Genomic DNA, 21,872 nt, shown 5'->3' with positions numbered 1-21,872 from the left:
GTTCTCTGCGCCGCCTCCCCTGCTTGAACATCCTTTTTGAGCCTCAAAAACCAGAACTGGACACAGTACTCTGGATGTAGCCTGACCACAGTTTGATCGTAACTTCCCCTGAATTGTATCCTATTGTTCTAGCTACATAGGTCAACATTCCATTGGCGTTGTTGATTGTTTCCCTACATTGGTTGGACATGTTGAGCATAAATCTAAAATTCCTAGGTCTCTTTCAAATTCATGCATAGCTATTTCAACACTATTCAGAGAGGAAGAGAAATAGAAAAGAAACATAATTTATCTATTATATAACTGATAACCAATGAGCTCTATACAAAAAAGAAAAATACTACAGATGTTGTAAACCTGAGCGTGAAAACACTGGAAACAGTCAGCAGGTGAGGCAGAATCTGTGGAGAGAATATAGAGGACCTTTCAGTTGTTAGGAAGGTTCAATAACAGAAATACCTTTGCTCTTTCCACAAATGCTACCTAACCTGCTGAGTGTGTCCAGCATTTTTGGGCTTTTGTTGCTAACTTTATCTAACTTTGCCTATAGATATTTTCTAAAGAAAGGTACCTATGATAGATCCACCTTTTAGAATGATGATTTTTTTTTCAAATTGCTCTTAGTTGATATGACACAGCAAGGCAGCACATTTAAAAAAAAACAACTGAAGAGGAAATCACCATCTGAAACTGGTGTTTGGGTGATGATAAGCCATTTAGATTTTATAGTCAGAGCTCGGAATAAGATTCAAATCCTGGAATTTGATTACTGTCTTGGAATTACCTTCTCAAAGAGAAGGGCTTTTTTTTGTACCAATTGGATATTCTATGCTTCCACGTACCCACCACATACGCTGCTCTGTATTTTATGACGACCTGCTTTTTCTTCAGCCTGGATGAGGCTCCCCAACTTTTTAATATAATTAGTATTCACATAATGAAATCTTGGAGTCAGCAGGATAGAAAACACTAGGTTGTATTTGGCATTTGTCTAGCTCGTAAGAATTCTCCTTTTATACAGACCTTCTGTAGTTTCAGACATGCAAGGAGATTTCTTTGAATTGGTGCCCCATGGTGAGAATGCAGCCAAGATCATCTTTAGCAAATCAGGTCTTGTTCTGTCTGCAGCAAAGTCTATGATTACTGCTACATAAACGTGTAGAAAAAAGACTTTACTGTTATATTTTGTTTGCTGGGGTTTGATTTTTTCCTTCATACTACACAGTGTTCCTGACCAATACCACAGCAAAGGAACTCTTTGGAGATTACATTTGAACATGCTGATGGAGGAACATGAGGACAGCCTAGGATGTACATTGTTTCAGTGGGTTGGAGGGGGGTGTGGTGTGCGGTGGTGGTGATGGTGGGTGTCGTCGGTGAGATGTAGAGAGGTTCTTTTGCATACATCAGGTTACAGTGCAACCCATTTTAGATTTTCACTCAGAGATTTACTCTTCAGAGATGAATTTCTGCATTAAAAATTTCCTGAGCCTCAAAGAGGATTGCCAAATAACTCTAGGATATTGATCCATCTCTACAATCAACAACGCTAAGTGGTTTGCTGTCCTTTGGGCATCATTACTCCTGCCAAAAGCAGTAGAACCATTAAACCTGTGGAGTGATCGTTTGACTCAATATCTATCCCAAGAGCCAATTATCCTTTTCCCTGTAAACTGTAAACTTACCCAGCTTCTATTCAAAAAGGTTATCAACGCAGCCTCAACTGCTCTTGCTGCTAGCCTGTTTAGTTAAATAAATAAATCAATGAATTGAAGTCTGCTCTTTCTTCCAATGATAGGAGAGTTTCTTTTCATTTTAGATAGTACATTCCAAGAACTTCAGTGAATGGTCTCCACAATAGCAGACTAAGAATGTCCTATTGTCATTCAGTCTGTTTGACTGTTTGATATTCTGTGATTAAACGAACCATTAGCCATGCAGTTTCATTAAAGCTTTAACAGTATTTTTTTCAAAAAATAATTTTGTGGATATCAAAAAAGCTCACAGGTGCCTGATGTCCTAATGTTTGCTATCCTGTGCCTACAGGTAGCCGAGAAGCAGCATTCACTTATGCCATCACCGCGGCTGGTGTAGCTCATGCAGTGACTGCTGCATGCAGTCAAGGAAACCTGAGTAACTGTGGCTGCGATCGAGAAAAACAGGGCTACTACAACCAAGAGGAAGGCTGGAAATGGGGAGGCTGCTCTGCAGACATCAAATATGGAATCGAGTTCTCAAGGAAATTCGTAGATGCAAGGGAAATCAAAAAAAATGCCAGGAGGCTGATGAATCTGCATAACAATGAGGCTGGGCGAAAGGTAAAATCTGTGTATTTTAGACACTGGACAGCGAGAACTTCAACTTCAATGCATGTGATGAATATGTAGATTTTTTTTCTTGTGTGTGTTTGTGCTAATCAGTGAGATGCTTTAAGATGAAATTCTTCTATCTCTGCACTCCAGGTAAAGCATGTGTTAAATAAAGTTCAGAGCCCCCTCAAACTTTTCAGCAATGTCAAGTCCTATACCATCATGATCTGCACATTGCCATCTTTATGCCCTCTCTTAGTGAGACTGCCTGCCATTGGTCTCAAATTGCCGTTATTTTGAGGATAATTTGAACTGTAGACTCGTGACCGACAATAGCCAGGCTAAGAATTCCTATATGAGTTTCACTTCATTTCCAGTGCTTATTTGGGTGACTTGAGCTCTGTTAATCTGTGCCAGACCTGAACAGAAGCAGTAAATATTCCAACATACACAAAAATGAGGGAAAAATTTCAAGCCCCACCTCCACCCTTAACAATCGTTGCAAGACATTTAAACTGAAACCAAAGGTGAGATTCGGTGCTTCAACATAAGGAAAGCAGGAATATAAAAGGGCAACTCAGTTTGTGCCACTTCCATACAATTCTCAGCAGATGGTTTGGCATTTGGCCAAGGAAGGAGCAGCAATTTGAAAATAGGTCTGAAAGGCTTGTTAGTCACAAGGATGGAGAGAGGGAGCACCTAATCAGATTACAAACCTAATATTTGAAGATAGCCAGAAGAAAATAAAGACTTGTAATTATTTGGTGCCTTAATACATCTCCCAGAAACAACTCAAAAGACCCCAAATTTCCTACATTGCATCAGTGACTGCGTTTCAAAAATGCTTCATTGGCTGTAAAATACTTTGAAATGTCTTGAAATTGTGGCAGAGACTATATAAACGCAAGTCTTTCTTTCATGTACTAAATTGCATTAGATTGCTGTTACTTTAGCAAACAACCCTGAGATTAATAATTGGTTCACCTTTTTTGGTGTTAGTGGAAAAGTGAATATTAACCAAGGCATCAGGTAAACTCCCTGTATTACTTCATAGAGTTCCCAAGGATTTTTCAATTTCTGCATCAACCACTCAAACAAGCAGACCTTGGATTGATATCTCATCTTAAAATCCAACAATATGGAAGGCCTTCAACATCTTTATTGGATCCTTAGCCTAGATACTGTGTTGTAAGAGCTGGAGTGGGGCTTGAACACACAATCCTTGGTACAGTGGTGTAATCAGCTAAGTTGGCACCCTACCATAGTTAAGGAAACCTGAATAAAAATAGCAAAATGCTTCAGATGCTGGAAATCTGAAATAAAAACAGAAAATTCTGGAAACACTCAGAAAGTCAGGCAGCATCCGTGGAGAGAGAAACAGAGGGTTAATGTTTCAGGTCTGTGACTTTTCATCAGAACAGCTCATAGACCTGAAATGTTGACCCTGTTTTTCTCTCCCTAGATGTTGCCTGACTTGCTGATTATTATTAAGGAAACCTTACTTTGATTCTCCCTAAAAGTCAGAAAAATTCCAAGGGCGAGTTTCTGAGAAAATACAATCATGTCACACAAAATGGACTTGTGTGTTTATGCACATTTTGGAAATTTGCCTTTTGCCTTTGGTGCTCTGGTAGCTCTGGGTGAGGTTAAGATGATTTTAATGGGACATTTGTAATTGATTAAATTGAGATTGTTAAAATTACCATTATGAATCTAATTCTTAAAAAGTGAATATATTTCTAATTATCTAATATAAAATCAGAACAATTCTATCCCAAATTTCAAAATGATCTGCTTGGTGATAGCTCAGCGGTAACATTTTTGCCTCCGAGACAGAAATGCGCAACTCTAGAACTGATACAGGGTGACACCTCAGTGTAGTACTGAGGGAATGTTACACTGTGGGAGGTGCCTTTTTCTAGATTAGATATTAAACCAAGGACTGCCTCCTCAGTTAGATGTAAAAGACCACCCAGTACAAGTTAATTAAAAGCAGGAGTTCTCCCTATGTTCTGACCAATACATGTCCCTCAATCTATACCACCAGAACCTAATAGCCTGCCAATTTGATTACACAGTGCTTGTTTCTCAGTGAAAGACAGCACTGCAGATCACAATATGGAGGGGTGCATGCTCAGTCTACACCAGAAATGCACCACGCATCATATTGTTTAGGGCACTCTGCTCAGCCCCTGGCCTGATTACATCAGTAAACCATCTTTCCATCAGTCTGAAACACCATATTTATAAGTCTACAACAGTATTTGAAAGGTGTTGGTTATGACATGATCCCCATTGTGGAGGTGGTGTTTGACAATCAGTCCAGAGAACCTGCATTCAAAAGCCAGCTGCAACCAACATTTAAATTCACTGCTCCATTTAGCTCAGGATCAGGATTACTTGCTTAGTTTTCACAATGCAAAGACTGCTCAGTCTTTCACACCCTCTCATTATGGGATGCCCCAATATCATGTAATACTATACCAAACAGGGGCATAGAGCTAAATATTGGTCACAAATAGAACAGATAGATTTGATTGTTAAGCTGCCCTAGGATTACAACTTGTGATCTCTGGATCATAAAATGTACTGCCGTGGTGCCAAGCTGCTTAATATTAATGTATTTTATCAGATGAGCATGCTCAGCAGCTTGTAATAAGGGTTTAAATCCAATTATTCAGGGATTGAAGAGCTGGATTTGAATCTCAAGGAAAGAAGCTGTATTTATATAGTTTCTTATCATGTCTCTCAAAAACATCACCAACCACATAGAATCATAGGGCAGAATTTTCTCTTCGGCATGCGGGGCCCACCCCCACACGCCAAGGCGTAAAATTACCTTTGGCGACATCGGGCGTGTGTCCTGACGTCACCACGTCTCATTCCAATCTTTCGTTTGGTGGCGTGCACCGGAGTCAGCTGCATGCCTGCCGAACTGTCAAAGGCCTGTTAAGGCCATTAATGAGCCAATTCACCAAATTGACAGGGCTGTCCGTCCAACCTTAGGGTTGGCAGGCAGGCGAAGAGCCCAAGTGCCCTTCGCGATTTGCATGAAACCTCAGCCACGGGCAGGATGAGGTTTAATGAAGGTTTTACCAAATGAATAAATTTTTTTTGACACTTCATCAACATGTCCCAGCTCATGTGACATTGTCACATGAGGGGACATGTCTGGATAATTTTTATCTTTCCTTTTTTACAAACTTTCACTTTGAACTTTATCTTCGAGGCAGCTCCGTGCCTCAGGGAGATTTCTGTGCTCTTTCACGTGCATGCCCCGACTCTCCCTCCTCCCTCTGCCCGCACAGGTAGCGCTGAGCACTACCGGGCGGGCATCATGCTGGGCAGGCCAATTAAGGCCCACCAACATAAAATCCATAGCCCTGCAAATATGTTCTCCTCAGATAACTATCGAATACTCTTTTGAAAGCCCACGATTGAATCTGCCATCACCAAGCTCTCAGGCAGAGTATTCCAGATCCTAACCACTCGCCGCTTAAAAAAATCTTTCCTCATGTTGTCATTGCTTCTTTTGCCAATCACCTTAAATTGGTAACCTCTGGTTCTTGATCCTTCTATAAACAAGAACAGTTTCTCCCTATCTACTCTGTCCAGACCCCTCTTTACAATTCTCTTAATTTTGATAATGCTACCAAATCTCCTCTCAACTTTTTCTTCTCCAAGGATAACAGCCCCAACTTCTTCAATATGGCTGGAATCATACCTAGCACAAAGGAAGATGGTTGCGGTTTTTGGAGGTCAGTCAACTCACCTCCAGGACATCACCGCAAGAGTTCCTCAGGGTAGTGCCCTTGGACCAATCATCTTCAGCTGCTTCATCAATGACCTTCCTTCCATCATAAGGTCAGGAGTGAGGATGTTCGCTGATGATTGCACAATGTTCAGCACCATTCGCGACTCCTCAGATACTGAAGCAGTCCATATCCAAATACAGCAAGACTTGGACAATATCCAGGCTTGGGCTGACAAGTGGCAAGTAACATTCGTGCCACACAAGTGTCAGGCAATGACCATCTCCAACAAGAGATAATCCAACCATCGCCCCTTGATATTCAATGGCATTACCATCACTGAATTCCCCACTAGCAACATCCTGGGGGTTACCATTGACCGGAAAGTGAACTGGACTAGCCATATAAATACTGTGGCTACAAGAGTAGGTCAGAGGATAAGAATCGTGTGACGAGTAACTCACCTCCTGACTCCCCAAAGCCTGTCCACCATCTACAAGGCACAAGTAGGTGTATGATGGAATACTCCCCACTTGTCTGGATGAGTGCAGCTCCCACAACACTGAAGAAGCTGGACACCATCCAGGACAAAGCAGCCCGCTTAATTGGCACCACATCCACAAACATTCACTCCCTCCACCACCGACGCACAGCAGCAGCAGTGTGTACCATCTACAAGATGCACTGCGGGAACTCCTGCAATGATCCTGATCTTTCGACAGCACCTTCCAAACCTACGACCACTACCATCTAGAATGACAAGGGCAGCAGATAGATGGGAACACCACCACCTGGAAGTTCCCCATCAAGTCGCTCACCATCCTGACTTGGAAATATATCGCCGTTCCTTCACTGTCGCTGGGTCAAAATCCTGGAACTCCCTTCCTAACAGCACTGTGGGTGTACCTACACCACATGGACTGCAGCAGTTCAAGAAGGCAGCTCACCACCACCTCTTAAGGGCAATTAGGGATGGGCAATAAATGCTGGCCCAGCCAGCGAAGCCCACATCCCGTGAATAAATTTAAAAAAATCCATGTAACTGCAGTTCCTCATCCCAAAACCATTCTGGAGAATCTTTTCTGCACCTTCTCTAAAGCCCTCACATCCTTGAAAAGTGTGGTGCCAGAAATGGATGCAATACTCCAGTAGAGACCAAGCCATTGCTTTATACAGGTTTATCATAATATCCTTGCTTTTCTGCTCCACGCTCCTGTTTATAAAGCCCTGGATCCAGTACACTGTCTCAACCTGCCCTGCCACCTTTGCTTCTGCACCCACTTTAAAATTCTACCTTTTATTTTGCCTCTTTATTTTTCCTATCAAAATTAATCATTTCACAATTTTCTGTATTAAATTTTATCTGCCACTTGTCCATCCATTTCACCAGCCTGTTCATGTCCTCTTGAAGTCTAGCACGATCTTTTTTCACAGTTCACAATACTCCCAAGTTATGTGCCATCCACAAATTTTTGAGAATATGCCCTGTACACCTAAATCTAGGTGATTAATACATATCGAGAAAGGCAGGGGTCCTAACACCGACTCCAGGGAAACCCCACTATAAACTTTCTTTCAGTCCAAAAAACAACTTTTCACCCCTACTCTGTTTCCTGTCACTCAGCCTATTTCATATCCATCCTGCTACTGTCCCCAAGATAAATGCAAAATACTGCGGATGCTGGAAATCTGAAATAAAAACAAAAATGCTGGAAAAACACAGCAGGTCCGACAGCATCTGTGGAGAGAAAAACAGAGTTAACGTTTCGAGTCTGTATGACTCTGAAGAAGAGTTATAAAGGCTCGAAATGTTAACTCTGTTTCACAGATGCTAACAGACCTTCTGAGTTTTTCCAGCAATTCCTGTTTTTATTTGCTACTGACCCTTTTGTTCCATGAGCTCTAATTTTACTCACAAGCCTGTGATGTGACACTTTATCAAATGCCTTTTGGAAGTCCATGCACATTGCATCAATCGCATTACCCTCATCTACCCTGTCTGTTACTTCATCAAAAAATCTCAAGCAAGTTAAACATGATTTGCCATTAACTATTTCAGATGGTTTTCCTTAATTAATCCATATTTGCCCAAGTAACTGTTAATTTTGTCTCAAAGTACATTACAACAGTACTATATTTCAAAAGTACTTCATTCACTGTAATGTGCTTTGGGACATCCTGTGGTTGTGAAAGACATGATACACATACAAATTTTTTTCCATACAAGCCTCCTGTTAGGTGTTAGAGAGAGAAAAGAACAGTGCCTGTGTGAAGTGTAAGTTCCACTGTTCTGTCTCAAGGGAGAGGGTGTGAAGATGGAAATATCACAGTAGAATAGGATATGAAAGAAGGAGGGCAAAAGTAAATCTTGCATACACAAAAGATGCATCAGTTAGAAATGTTACAAACAGTTGAAGGATTATGTTAGCATGAAAGTTTCAATGAAAGGGGTGCTCAACCGAAAGTACTTTCTGAAGAAAGATTCATGAATTCTAACAGTAGCTACATTACTGCTATTTGCTGGCAGCCTATCTTTAGCTAAGGGTTTTTTCGCCACTGGCTACAGTTACAGAACACAGGATGAGATTCATACCATTGATCCTGCAGGAATTTGGCTTGTGCACCTTTGGTTTGGCTAGTCAATCCGTTAGCTAACCTAACTTACAGCTGGCTGTCCAGCAAATGTGACAATAAGAGCCATGTACAATGTGAGTTTTGACTTGCCTTCATTGGACGCAGTAGCATTGAATCAAACCTTTCAAATTTTTTTTATCAAACTTTCAGAATGTCAATATCTGTTACAGGAGAAATTATCTGTAACATAATTTTGTATTTACAATTTACTGGAGTGCAGATGTTTGTTTGAACTTCGCCATGTCAGCTAAGTGCATGTAAGCATGGACATTCCCACCTAGTACTTAAAGAGCTAAAAATACAATCTTTACACACCCATTGCAGACTGGGCATGTATAATTTTACAGTGGGTACTTGACTATTGTATTTATTTGGGGTGGGATTTATTTAGTTTGGATGGTACTATGCCATGGGCAGCTTCAGGGTTGTAAAACAATCAACATATATATAGGAAAAGCGAAGGGATACATTGCAGCCTGCTTATTAGCTAACCAACTTATGTCATAATTAACTTATTATCCCATTATTTCAGATGCCAAATCATTTCCAGTTGAAATGTGCATATTCTAACTAGTATTAGGTCATATTAATATACTGTTTGGAGTCCACTGATTGGCTAGCCAGGGGTCATTGGTTTCCTGGCAAAGAGACGAGTGGGTTGAAGAACCGATTCTTAACCAGCAATAAAGGGACAGAGAAAAAAAGAACTTCACATTCCTCAAGACATATTCCACATTCCTGACTGTCAACAGAAAGCAGCAGAAACAAAAAAAAGTAACATTCTAAATACCAGTTGAAACTTCTTAACTGTCAACAGGGGAAGGGGGTGGGAAGCAGATAGAAGTTAGTCAGCTGAAGTAAATGGCAAAACCGGCTCACCCTGAACCTTGTGTTAAAGACGCAGGTTTGTGATGTGAGAGAACAAGTTGATCCTATTAAAAGACTTAGCATCATGCTTTTGTTAGCTTTCTGTCCCTTAGTGCAGCCTAGAAGTTTATGAATTCATTAGAGCACACAAGCTTTTTCTCACTTGTTGTCACGTACCTCAACACACCTGAGATTTAAAGGATCAATCACAGTGCTAACGCTATTTACTGCAAGACGGTTTGTGGAGCTTGTTTAGTTTAGATTCTGGGAGATTAGCTTAAACTGCTAAATGGGCCTCTTTAATTCCAGTGGCAGTTTTTTGTGGATCCATGACTCTGCTGCTGGGTTAAGTAGCTGTGATTTAGCAGCTGGTGGACAGACGCTGGTCCTGCAGTTGCCAGTGTACAAGTACCTCAAACATGGAGGGCAGGCTGACGTGGGAAACTGAACCATTCCTGCTATGTGCATTAAGGAATGCTGTTCACAGATTTGGGAAAGGAGACCAGCTTTATTTTGTAGCATAACTGTGGTACCTTAGTACCTTGATGCTGCCACTAGGTATATCAAGTCAAACAGCTTCAAAAGGTATCATATTAACCAGCCACTAAACAAAATTAGTCTAAAGGGCTTGTGGGGACTTTTTAGATGGGCCCTCACGAGAAAATCCCAATCTACATTAAGATGGCTTCACTATATACAATTTACTAAATCAAATGTAATGAACATAAAGAATGGAGAAAACATGTGTGCAGGGCAACTCCAGGCACCAGGTAGCTATATGACAAAGGGGGTGGGTAAGGAAGAATATGCTGAAATGGTTGTGTAAAGTGATGATGGAATGGGGAATTTCAAGGAATCAACAAGTAGGAGAAAACTTGTGGCATTACACTGGCATTCTGAGGGTTCAACTCAATCTCATCTATCTAAAGCAGGTTTAAAGAAAAACAGAAAGTTCAGGTCTGTCAACATCCAAACGCAAAAGACAGATTAAAATTCTGCAGGCCTGTAATCGGGATCTGAAGTGGAACACTTCACCTATCCACCTAACTAATTGTTTAGTGTCCTGGTCCTAACCTTGTTCTTTTTCCTGCAAATCCAGTCAGACTTGTCTTACTGTAAATTATGGAGGGTGATTTTTTTTTTAATAGAATAAACAAAAGTCAAAGTAACAGAAAAAACAACACAATACATTGGCAGAGCAGACTTGTTCAAGTACATGAACTGAATAATATTTTATCGTTCTCTAAGATTACAAACAAGCAAGTGATGCAAATCTTGCCTTAGCATCAAAGCAATACTTGCTGCAGGGCAACCGGAGGTACTTTTTCATTATAACTGAGCAAAATCTCAAATAAAACAAAACTGAAGTCAAGATTTTAGTAAAGGGCACAATGTCAGTGATTTAATATTCACATGTAACACTTGTTATTCTAACTTCAATAGATTTTGGAAGAAAGAATGAAATTGGAATGCAAATGTCACGGCGTCTCTGGTTCGTGTACAACCAAGACGTGTTGGACAACTCTACCCAAATTCCGAGAAATTGGATACATCTTGAAAGAAAAGTACAGTGAGGCTGTTCATGTTGAAGCTGTCAGGGCCACCAGGTTACGGCAGCCCACCTTTCTTAAAATCAAGAAGCCCAGGACCTATCGAAAGCCCATGGACACAGATCTAGTTTATATAGAGCGATCGCCGAACTACTGCGAGGAGGACAGCTCAACAGGGAGTGTAGGCACACAGGGAAGATTATGTAATCGCACCTCTCATCATGGAGATGGCTGCGACCTGATGTGCTGTGGTCGAGGTTACAATACCCACCAGTATACCAAAGTGTGGCAGTGCAACTGCAAGTTCCATTGGTGCTGCTTCGTCAAATGCAACACATGCAGTGAAAGGACTGAAGTCTTCACCTGCAAATGAGGAAGTTACCCTGACAAAAAAAAAAGATAAACACTTCATGCTAGGGGGAAAAGAGACACAATGAAAGAGAAACGGAGAGGAAAGAAAAGAGGAGTCAACAAAAGAAGAATGGAATTTAATACCAATTTACTACAGCATCAGTGTCGTATCTACTTTTAAAAAAATGCATTCTTTGCTTAAAAGGATGTTGCAGGTTGGCTGATGTTTCCACCTCATGATCATCATAAAAGAGGAGTCAGATGCAATTTGACATACGTAATACCAGTGCAAATCTGCAACAATTGCAATGCACTCTGGGAGCTGCAGTCCATTCTTATGGGCAGTATTATTGATATATGTATGGCAAGTAGTGGGTGAACAAGCTACAACTCCCAGAATGCTGTGCACTTTACAATCTCTCCCCACTTTCATATTCTCCACAAGAAACTCTGCTCAACTATGGCACAATCCTATGCTTTGAGGAAACAAAAACAATACTTGCGCACACCAATAAAAAATGTGTGAAGCAAAGTGACGAACTGAGTACTAGGAGAGTCATCAGATGGCAAAGGAACACAAACATTGTTATGTGCTATTGAGAACTGGAAATGACTGAGTTGCATCATTCCAGAAATGATGCGCTGACATTCAGTGTAAGGCAGGAGGACGTGCAGATCATTTTGTTTGAAAATGACTAAATATGTGTCTTGTCCAGTCTCACTGGAGCTGTTTGGATACTTAAAGAAAAGTTTATTTATGTTATAGAATGAAAGTAAAACTAAGCACTAACGGGTAGTAATATTGTAATTTTTTTAATGTAAACTTGTTAGATTCTTTCCTGACTTATAACACATTCATTTGGATATTTCCCCAATATTTCTCTGAAACTACTTTGCATACACATCAAGAGTTTAACAAGAAGTGTGACTAGGCTGATATAGAGGGACTTGTGAACAAATTAATTTTAAAATTTACATCAAGGTGTTCATAGATTCAAATACTCTTGAAAATAATTAATTTATTTTGAAAGGAAGTTCCTGACTCTGGGGACAAAGGGATATTATATGCTACTGGTATGGCTTACCATAATCGTTGACAAAAAATGTTTTTTTATAGTTAAGGAAATCTTATTACCCAAGTCAATACATTGATACTTAATTTGATTCGTATTGTTTCTCCACTTATCCCTGGTCATGTTACATTTTTCAGAGAGAGGACATCCTAGAAAAGGTGATCTTGGCTGCAGTTGTACTCTGTTGGTTATTATAGAAGTATTTCATTTCACTAAGTGACTATAATGCAATTTGCCCATTGGTTGGTCTATATGTAGCTTTGTTCCCTCACCCCATGCATTAAATGGAATACAATGCATTGTAGGTTTCATTAGGTGCTTTCTCATTTTGCCTACAGTGCAAGATGTGTCACATTTTGTGACTGACAAATTGAAGTTCATCATGGGAGTGGACAGTTCACTGACTAACTCCGAATTCTAAAACCCTACAAATCTTATAGTTTGATGAGGTAGATTTATTTCATCCTTCCCACAGTTCCCTCTTTTGGTCCCCATTGTTACTTTGTATCTCCAATCACAAAAAGGAAAAAATTTGCCACTTCAGGTTTGGCCAATGGAAGGTATATGTTGCTCAAGCAGCAGAATAGACCCAGTCAGTTTGTTCACCCTGGGACATACACCATTCAAAGCACACACCACAACTGACAAGCCATGCCAAGACACTGTTTGAATGCTCTAATTGAAATCCCTTGAACATGGAGGTCAGGGCAAGGCTGGGCATTGAATGTGGTGCCTTCTGGGAAACCATCTCCAGAGCATTGATGCCACACTGGAAGCCCTGTTGTGCATAACAGCGTGACTGAGAAATTGAAATGAGATGACTCATGATTGCTACAGTTGTCTTTAAGTGAGTACCTGCCAACTATGCCTCCTCTCTTGGCCCATACAGTTTCTACACCAGAACACTTTCATTGATGACCAAGTGCAAGCACTGTCCAACCTCGATTTTGAAAGTTACATTCCTTCCTTTTAAATTACCGCCTCTGGTATCTTCCTCTGTTGACAGTATCCTTCATCTGATTGTGCCAAATGGACTTGACTGCGGATGGTGGCACAATTGATGTCGGTGTCACTCTGTGTCAGCTGATAGGTTAGAGTTCTAAAAATGACTGGCACATTTTCATTAAGGACACCAGTCGAGTCTGTATTTGCACCCAATTCACCACTGAAGGTAGCCAGATTTCTGCCGCTACTGCTATGCTTTCCACAATTCAATCTTTTCAATTAAATTGACCAAAAAAAAAACACAAAGTAAAGGAAGTGCTGAGTGTAGACCCCAGTCAAGACCATAGACATAGGACATAGCACATATCTAAATGTCAAACAGCCTTTCATGAACCTTTTTGGATTGAGAGCATGATTCGAGGAGATGTTCATTAGCTTTCTAGTGAATTTGTTTGAATCAGGTCTTTCTGTATTAACACACCAGAAGTGAGAGTTTTGTTGTCTGTCACATCCTCAACAGATTCAAACCTTCAAAAGTTTTAGGTATTGTAAAATGAAATTCAACCTATCAGAGAATGATACAATTGTACTAAACTCAGTTCAAGTAGATTATTCTAGATAAATTATAAATAATTTTCTGCTTCCAGTATGACAGAGGCATGATGGGTTGCTTGCTCACAAGAAGTAATTCAGTTCAGATATTTGTGGCCCCATTTATACTGGAGATTGCAATAATCTGTAAATTTTCAGAATTACTCACAGTGATCAGTGAATCCTGTGTAAAAGCTCTCTGCATTCTCAAAGATATAGATATATGATGCAGGACTCATCTAAACATAAGAAGTTGTGAACAAAAACAAAAATACCTGGGAAAACTCAGCAGGTCTGGCAGCATCTGCGGAGAGGCACACAGTTAACGTTTCGAGTCCGAGTGACCCTTCAACATTCTGATGAATGTTCTGTTGAAGGGTCATTCGGACTCGAAACGTTAACTGTGTTCCTCTCCGCAGATGCTGCCAGACCTGCTGAGTTTTCCCAGGTATTTTTGTTTTTGTTTTGGATTTCCAGCATCCGCAGTTTTTTGCTTTTATATAAGAAGTTGTGATCTATGTTTGCTGATGGCATCTGGAGCAGTAACATAGGTTTTACAATTGTCTTCGGTGCCCTTAAAAAGAGAAAAAGCTCCAGCTAGAATTTGTGTGTCAAGTGACATCAAGAATCGGCCCTGCCGTAGTTTTGCATCTGTCAGAATTGTTGGCTGAAACCCATAGAATCCCATAAGGCTAAATGGTTACTTGGGGAGAAATACCAGTGGATATCGAACATCCAAGGAACTACCCCAGCATAAACCATCATTTCAGGAAGAGTGAAGGAAGGGTGAGTTTTGTGGGGGGAAGAAGCAGCTCAGTTCTGTTGGACCCTGGTCCTATTCTGGTGTTGTGCAGCTGGATTGTTGGTGGTTCAAAACAGTTAAACACCACTGCAACAAGACATGAATTCTAACTTCACCAATATTTTCCTGTACCTGTGCACTTAATAGTGATGGAGTTTACTTTGCACCGTCTTGTTTTCAGAGCAGCTCAAAAATATTTACAATGATATCCAGTAGAAAATTAAAATCAGAATAGGTACCAAATAAATAAGGCTCAGGTTATGTGTGCAACCTTAAAGCACTCACTGAGGACAAACTGCATTGTGTAATTACGGGGTGGTGCTTAACATTGGAGAAAATGGAAATAGCTAGTAAATTTCATGTTTTGCAAATGCAATGGTCAAAGCTGAAAGTTGAAGTCAACTCCACTCCTACTCTGTAGTACCAGTAGAATAAAATGGAACCATAACTGAATATAGGGAAGGCCAGGCAATTTTCTGTCCAAGGAAAGATCAGTTGAGTATTAAACTAATGTGAATGTTTGGATTGGCTGGAGGTGTTATTTGCTATCTGTGATACAATTGGGAGCCAAATCTGTGTCTTTGTTTCCCCTCTGGGATAATGTTCATGCAGCAAAACCATTGTGATTTTTCAAGGAATTTCCAAGCACTTGGCTACCCAGTGCCCACTCTTATCTTCTAGAATACTTCTGTAGAGTGAGCAGGGGACCAAGATTCCCACACTGCAACGGCACCCCCCCCCCCACCACCAATTCAGCCAATGAGAGTGACAGAAGTCAGATGATAATTAATGTACACCAGAAAGCATTCAAGGATAGCAACCACCCTCACCCAAACTTTTTTCAGGGGATGATATTAAAAAGATCCAATAGTATACTTGGATTTTATGTCTGGAATGTATCCAACAACTTTCAACATCGAAAATATCATTAATTGAAATATTAATTGATTTACTTACTTTTTAAAATAGAGGAGGTCGGAGCAGGAGCAACAAATCTGCCTATTTACATTCATTGAGACAGGAAACATCCCTTAGATCTTGATGATACCAGAAATTCTTAATGAGCCAGAGAGAGAGCTATCTTTGTATCATCATACTGAAATGTTCATGGCATTGTCAGTAGATGTGTTTTATCAATTGCAAGGTTGATTCACAAGGTTAGGTTGTTCATCATGTTGGGAGGTTTCTTCAAAGCTATGTTTTGAAACTGAAATCATCATATAATCCATTTTAATCCCTTGTCCCTACTTCCTGTCTGTTGAAATTCATAATTGCTTCAATATAATTTGTTTGGTAAAGAAATGAAACCAGGGGCCCTGCAATTCTTGGAACATTCAATAGGCCTAATGTTGACCATATCAGTCCCAAAAAGTTGATAAAAAGGGAAAAAATAATATATTAGCGTAAACTCGCCAGAAATATAAAAACAGGTTGTAGGAGCTTTTGGAAGTATATAAAAATGGAAAGTAGCTAAAATAAATATTGGTCCCTTAGAAGCAGAAACAAGAGACATTATCATGGGGAATGGGGGAATGAGGAATGGCAGAGGCATTGAACAAATATTTTGTTTCTGTCTTCACAGTCAAAGACGTAAGTTGCATACCAGAAATAGAGGGTAACCGAGGGGGCTAAAAAGAGAGGAAATTAAGGTAGTTAATATCAGCAGAGAAAAAGTGTTGGAGAAACTTAAGGGACTAAAATCTGACAAATCCCAGGGACCTGATGGCCTCACCCTAGGGTTCTAAAAGAGATAGATAGCTGCAGTGATAACGGATGTGCTTGCTGTGATTTTCTAAAATCCCTTAGATTCAGGAACAGTCCCATTTGGATTGGAAGTTGGCACATGTAACACAACTTTGCAAGAAGGAGGGAGAGAGAAAACAGGGAACCACAGGTCAGTTAGCTTAAAATCAGTTGTTGGGGAAATTCTAGAATCTATAATTAAGGATGTCTTAACAATGCACTTAGAAAAGCATAGTATGATTAGAACATGGTTTTACGAAGGGAAATCTTGTTTGACAAATTTATTAGAGTTTTTTGAGGATGTAACTAGTAGGGTAGATAAGGGAAACCAGAAGATGTAGTAAACCTGGATTTCCAAAAGGCATTAAATAAGGTGCCACACAAAAGGTTAACAGGCAAGAGAAGAGCTCATGGAGTTGGCAGTAATATATTAGCATAGATAGAGGATTGGTTAATGGACAGGAGAAAAAGAGTGGACATGAACAGGACATTTTCAAGTTGGCAGGCTGTGACTGGTGGAGTGCTGCAAGGATCTGTGCTCGGGGCTCAGCTGTTTACAATCTTTATTAATTAATGACTTAGTTGAAGAGACAGAGAGTAATGCATTTAAGTTTGTTGATGATACTAAGCTAGGTGGAAAGGAAAGCAGTAGGGAAGACACAGAGAGGCTGCAAAGAGATATAGACAAGTTAAGTGAACGGGCAAAATGATGGCAGATGGAGTATAATATGGGGAAGTGTGGGTTTATTCACTTTAGTCGTAAGAATAGAAAAACAGAATATTTATTAAAAGGTGTGAAACTTGTACATGTTGATGTTCAGAGGGACTTGGGTGTACAAGGGATGCAGAAAGTTAGCATGCCAGTACAGCAAGTAATTAGGAAGGCAAATGGCATGTTAGCCTTTATTGCAAGGGGGTTTGAACACAGGGATAAAGAATTCTTGCTACAATTGTACAATGTTTTGGAGAGGCCACATCTAGAATACTGTGTGCAGTTTTGGTCTCCATATTCAAGGAAGGATATATTTACATTGGAGGTGGTACAGTGAACACTCACTAAATTGTTCCCCGGGACAAGGAACTGAGTAAATTGGGCCTATACTGTGAAATTTAGAAGAATGAGAGGTGACCCCATTGAAACAGACAAGATTCTGAAGGGGACTGATAGACTGGATGCTGAGAGATTGTTTCCACTGGTCAGGGAATCTAAAACACGGAGGACAGCCGATCATTTAGGACTAAGATGAGGAGAAATTACTTCACGCAAAAGGTTGTGAATCTTTGGAATTCTCTGCCCAAGAGGGTTGTAGGTGCTCTATCATTGAATAACACATTTAATGCTGGGATGGACAGATTTCTGGTCTCTCAGGGAATCAAGGGATATAGGGAGTGGCTAGGATGGTGCCGAAGCCCAAGATCAGCCGTATTTGTATTGAATGGTGGAGCAGGCTCGACAGACCGTATGGTCTACTCCTGCTCCTATTTCTTATGTTCTTGTGTTCAATGCTTTAAATTGTATCAAAAATGCAACATGCCCTGCTCCACCCTCTCTTAGGTTCAGATACCACAGATTATTCTCACATTGACATGGTAGTGGTTATGAAGGGGGCAGTCTCTCATTAAAGTTGGGATAGAATATTCATATACCCAGCTGGAATCCTCCAGAATAAAATGTAAATCCTCTCTAATTGATTTGCAATTTCTGGTTGAGTTGTGTGATGGTTCTTTTTGGATTTTAAAAAAATATATATTTTGACAATGACTGAAAGGCTTACATCATACATTTTGGGACTGTGTGTTTAGTGATGTTAAAGTTCAGTCTCACATATAGACCAACCAAGAAATACTCCAGCATTCTGCTAACTCAGACCTAGAGTCGTTTTGTTTGAACAGCAGCATTTCGCCTGGTATGTAAACATTTCTCATTGCTCTTTGGCAATGAGCTTCCCTCCATTTAGAAACCCAACTAAGTATATATTTTCAAAGAAAATATTTTTCTATTTGATATTTTATTTATATACTTGCAAATAACCACGTACCTCTTTGTAACTTGTTTTTCTTAAAATTGTTATTCCCATTTTTACAGGTACACTTTTTTTGTTCGAAAAATGAAGGCATATCACGTGATGCTTCCTAAACAATGAATGGCAGACGGCACTGCCTCATTCAGCTGGTTTATGCTTTCACTACTTTTCCCGTATCTGAAAGGCATAACAGGGAACTATCGGAGCAGAAATAAGATGTGTTTTGTTTGTTGTCTGAAGCCCTAAGGACCGGAACCGGATAACCCCTGATATTATAGCCTGGATTGACAGAAAATAAATCCGTTTCTTTCTGAAAAACATTTCACCATTAAAAAAATGAGATACAAAAACGGGCTTTGCTGTGTGGGTACTTTGCTGTAAGGCTAGTATTGTCAAAGTGTCAGAATCATTAGCTCATTGGCATACATTCTGCAAGCTAATGCTTCTGGTCTAATTCACCGCGGGGACGACGTGTCTGCTGCTAAAATAAAACCCCAGACTGAAAAGAGAGAGAGAGAGAGAGAGAGAAAAAATGTGCTAAAAGTGAGAGGGCTGGTGAAGCAGAGTCACTGCTCTCCCAGCCAGGAACCTGCAATAATCTCCCACCCCTGCACAGGTCCAATTAGCTCCCTCAAAACATCCCTGTACCTCGGTCCCTTTCTCCCCCAACTGTTCCCCAAAAGGGAATCCATCACCGTTCCCGTCCCACTTTCACACACGCCTTAAACCCTATTCATGTTAGTCACGGCTGCGCCACAAAGATATCTGAAGCATAAATGAAAAAGCACTCAGTCCGTGGACCAGAATTCCTCCTGCACATATTTAAAAAGAGGAACAAATGTTAGCCGAGACTAAAAGGGCAAGGCAATGTGAAGCTTGTTGACTTAATCATGCAGGTAGGATCTGCCTGGTTATGTGGTGACTCAATATCTATTATAAAACAGTGGGAGCTGATGGATTTCCACCTTACACCCAAAACGATCACAAGAGGTTTTGATGGTTTAATTCCAGATTCATGTTTGATAGGCCTTGTCAATTTGAAATCAAATGTGATGATTCAAATTTAGACCCGATCCTAAGAGCTAAGGAAGAACTTTTTTTTATTGGCCGAGAGAGTAAATGCACTGAATCGTGAGGTGCGACAACATGGGGACAAGGGATGATCACAGTTCGGGGTCTGGTTGCATGCTGAGTTAGCTGCTCTCAGCCAGAGCAATGATACTGATATAATTGTTTCTATAGAGTATCACATCAGAACTTAATATAAACACTTAATGCAACTTTTGACGCACCGTGATTGTTATGAAAGCAAGCATTCTGCACCAGCAATGTTCCACAATAACCACCAGTTGAAGGTTCAGCCAATCTGGTGATATTGGTTGAAAAAAATTGCTAACCAGGTAGTGGGGAACTCCCATGCACTTCTTCAGAGTGACATATCTGCTCCTTATCATTCACCTCAACCAACGGAACAGGCAGACAAACTCAGGTTAAAATTTCATTCAAAGGATAACATCTGTATTGACAGCATCACTACAGCACTCCCTTCAATACTGCTCGGGAGTATCAACGTAGATCATGTGCCCTGGTAAGAACCTTGAACCAAGAACCTTTTGACCTGGAGATGAAAGGACTACCATCAGAGCAAACTGACACAATAGGGGTCTTAACCAATTTACTCAGTCTCTGTGGATTAGGAAGGGAAAAACAGTTACTGAAAGTCACCAAGTGATCCTTGCTGGAAAATGTGTTTGTGGACAATGGGCCAGCTCAGTTAAGGTCTCTGCTGAGCTATTCCCTCTTGTGACAAAATAAATCAAACACTTAACATTGCAGTATATAGTACTTATTACTGGACTAATAATCTAGAGAATCTGAATTCAAATTTCACCATGACGGTTTGTGAATCTGAATTCAGTTTAAAAAATACAGAAATAAAAAAAAATCTGTTGAAATGACCATAAAGCCTTGTTATAAAAGCTGGTTCTTTTGCAGCCTTCCGTCTCATGGTCATCAACTCTGTGTTAAACATCATCTGATATGGCTCAGGAGCTCCACTCTGGCATGGCAGTCCCTGCTGCATTTACTGCAGAGGAAGACATTGGCTGAGAAGGTGCATGACTCACAGGCCTCTGTTTTCTTTGGGCCTTCTTCTTGGTCAGCTGAGCTTTTTGTTTCTGCTCGCCCCTTTCTATTCCCTTCCAGGCAGTCAGCCTCCAGAAGTCATGGTCATCAGCGGCTGTCTCCCAGTTGTCAGAGTCAATGCCTGCCATCATGATATCTCACTTACAGGTGTCCATGTAGCGGAGGTATGGATGTCCAGCAGGTCCTGACCCAATGTCCAGTTCACCATACAAAAGGTCTTTGGTTAACAGCCATCATCCATCTGATGAACATGGTTGAGTCAGCACAGATGTTGTTAGTTTAGCAATGACTGTATGCTGATGGAGTTAGCACACTCCAGGACCTCTGATTTGGTGACCTTGTCCAGCTGAGGATACATCTGAAATAGCGAAAGTGTTTCTCCTGCCTAACATGTGCTGTCCAGGTCTCACTACTATAGAAGAATGCACTGAGGATGCAAACTTGGGAGACTCACTGTTTGGTGTCCTCGGTCATATTGCTGTTGTTCCACACTCTCTTATTTAGCTTGGACATACCAGCTGCAACTTTTGCAATGCATGTGTTGATTTCAGCATCAAGTAACAGATTGTAGAGCCTAGATATGTGAAGCCATCAACGACTTCCAACGTCCCATTGTCAATGCTGATAGATGGAAGTATGGCAACATCCTGGACCATGACATTTGTCTTCCTGATGCTGATGGTCAATTAAAGTCTTCACAGGCAGGAGAGAGTCTGGCCATTTGCTGCTGAAGGTTTTCCTCAGTACAGAATGCTAGTGCAGCATTATTGGCATAGAACAACTCTCTGATGAGGGGACTTCATGCACTTTTGCCTTGGACTGAGGCAGGCAAGCTGAACAGCTTTCTGTCAGTTCTGGTATGTAAGCAGGCACCCTTTGTAGATGAACTGAAGGCATATGACAGCAGCAAAGAATATGCCAAAGAATGTTGGTGCTAGAATTCAAACCCAGTTGACCCCACTGTGGTTCTCAAAGGGTTACGATCTTGTCCCGTCACAGCTGATCTTACCCATCATGTTGTCATGGAAAGAGGAGACCACATTGAGCAGTTTTGGCAGGTAGCCAAATTTCTCCAGCAGTTTAAAT

The 21,872-nt window shown here is 40.6% G+C and overlaps 1 protein-coding gene across 2 annotated transcripts in view; it reads left to right on the top strand.

Moving 5' to 3' along the window:
- Positions 1-13,872, top strand: part of LOC144696695 (protein Wnt-7b) — a 102,322-nt gene extending 88,450 nt beyond the window's left edge. For both annotated transcript variants that reach the window (XM_078568311.1, XM_078568310.1), the window contains exons 3-4: positions 2,047-2,318; positions 11,006-13,872. In XM_078568311.1, coding sequence (XP_078424437.1) covers positions 2,047-2,318; positions 11,006-11,485 — 752 coding nt within the window. In that variant the 3' untranslated portion in view covers positions 11,486-13,872. The remainder of the gene's footprint in view (positions 1-2,046; positions 2,319-11,005) is intronic.
- The last annotated feature ends 8,000 nt before the right edge of the window (positions 13,873-21,872 follow it).

Source organism: Cetorhinus maximus, chromosome 22 (assembly GCF_964194155.1).
Source record: "Cetorhinus maximus chromosome 22, sCetMax3.hap1.1, whole genome shotgun sequence".
NCBI lineage: Eukaryota > Metazoa > Chordata > Chondrichthyes > Lamniformes > Cetorhinidae > Cetorhinus > Cetorhinus maximus.
Note: the sequence above shows the minus strand (reverse complement) of the source record. Positions and strands in the feature narration are given on the sequence as shown.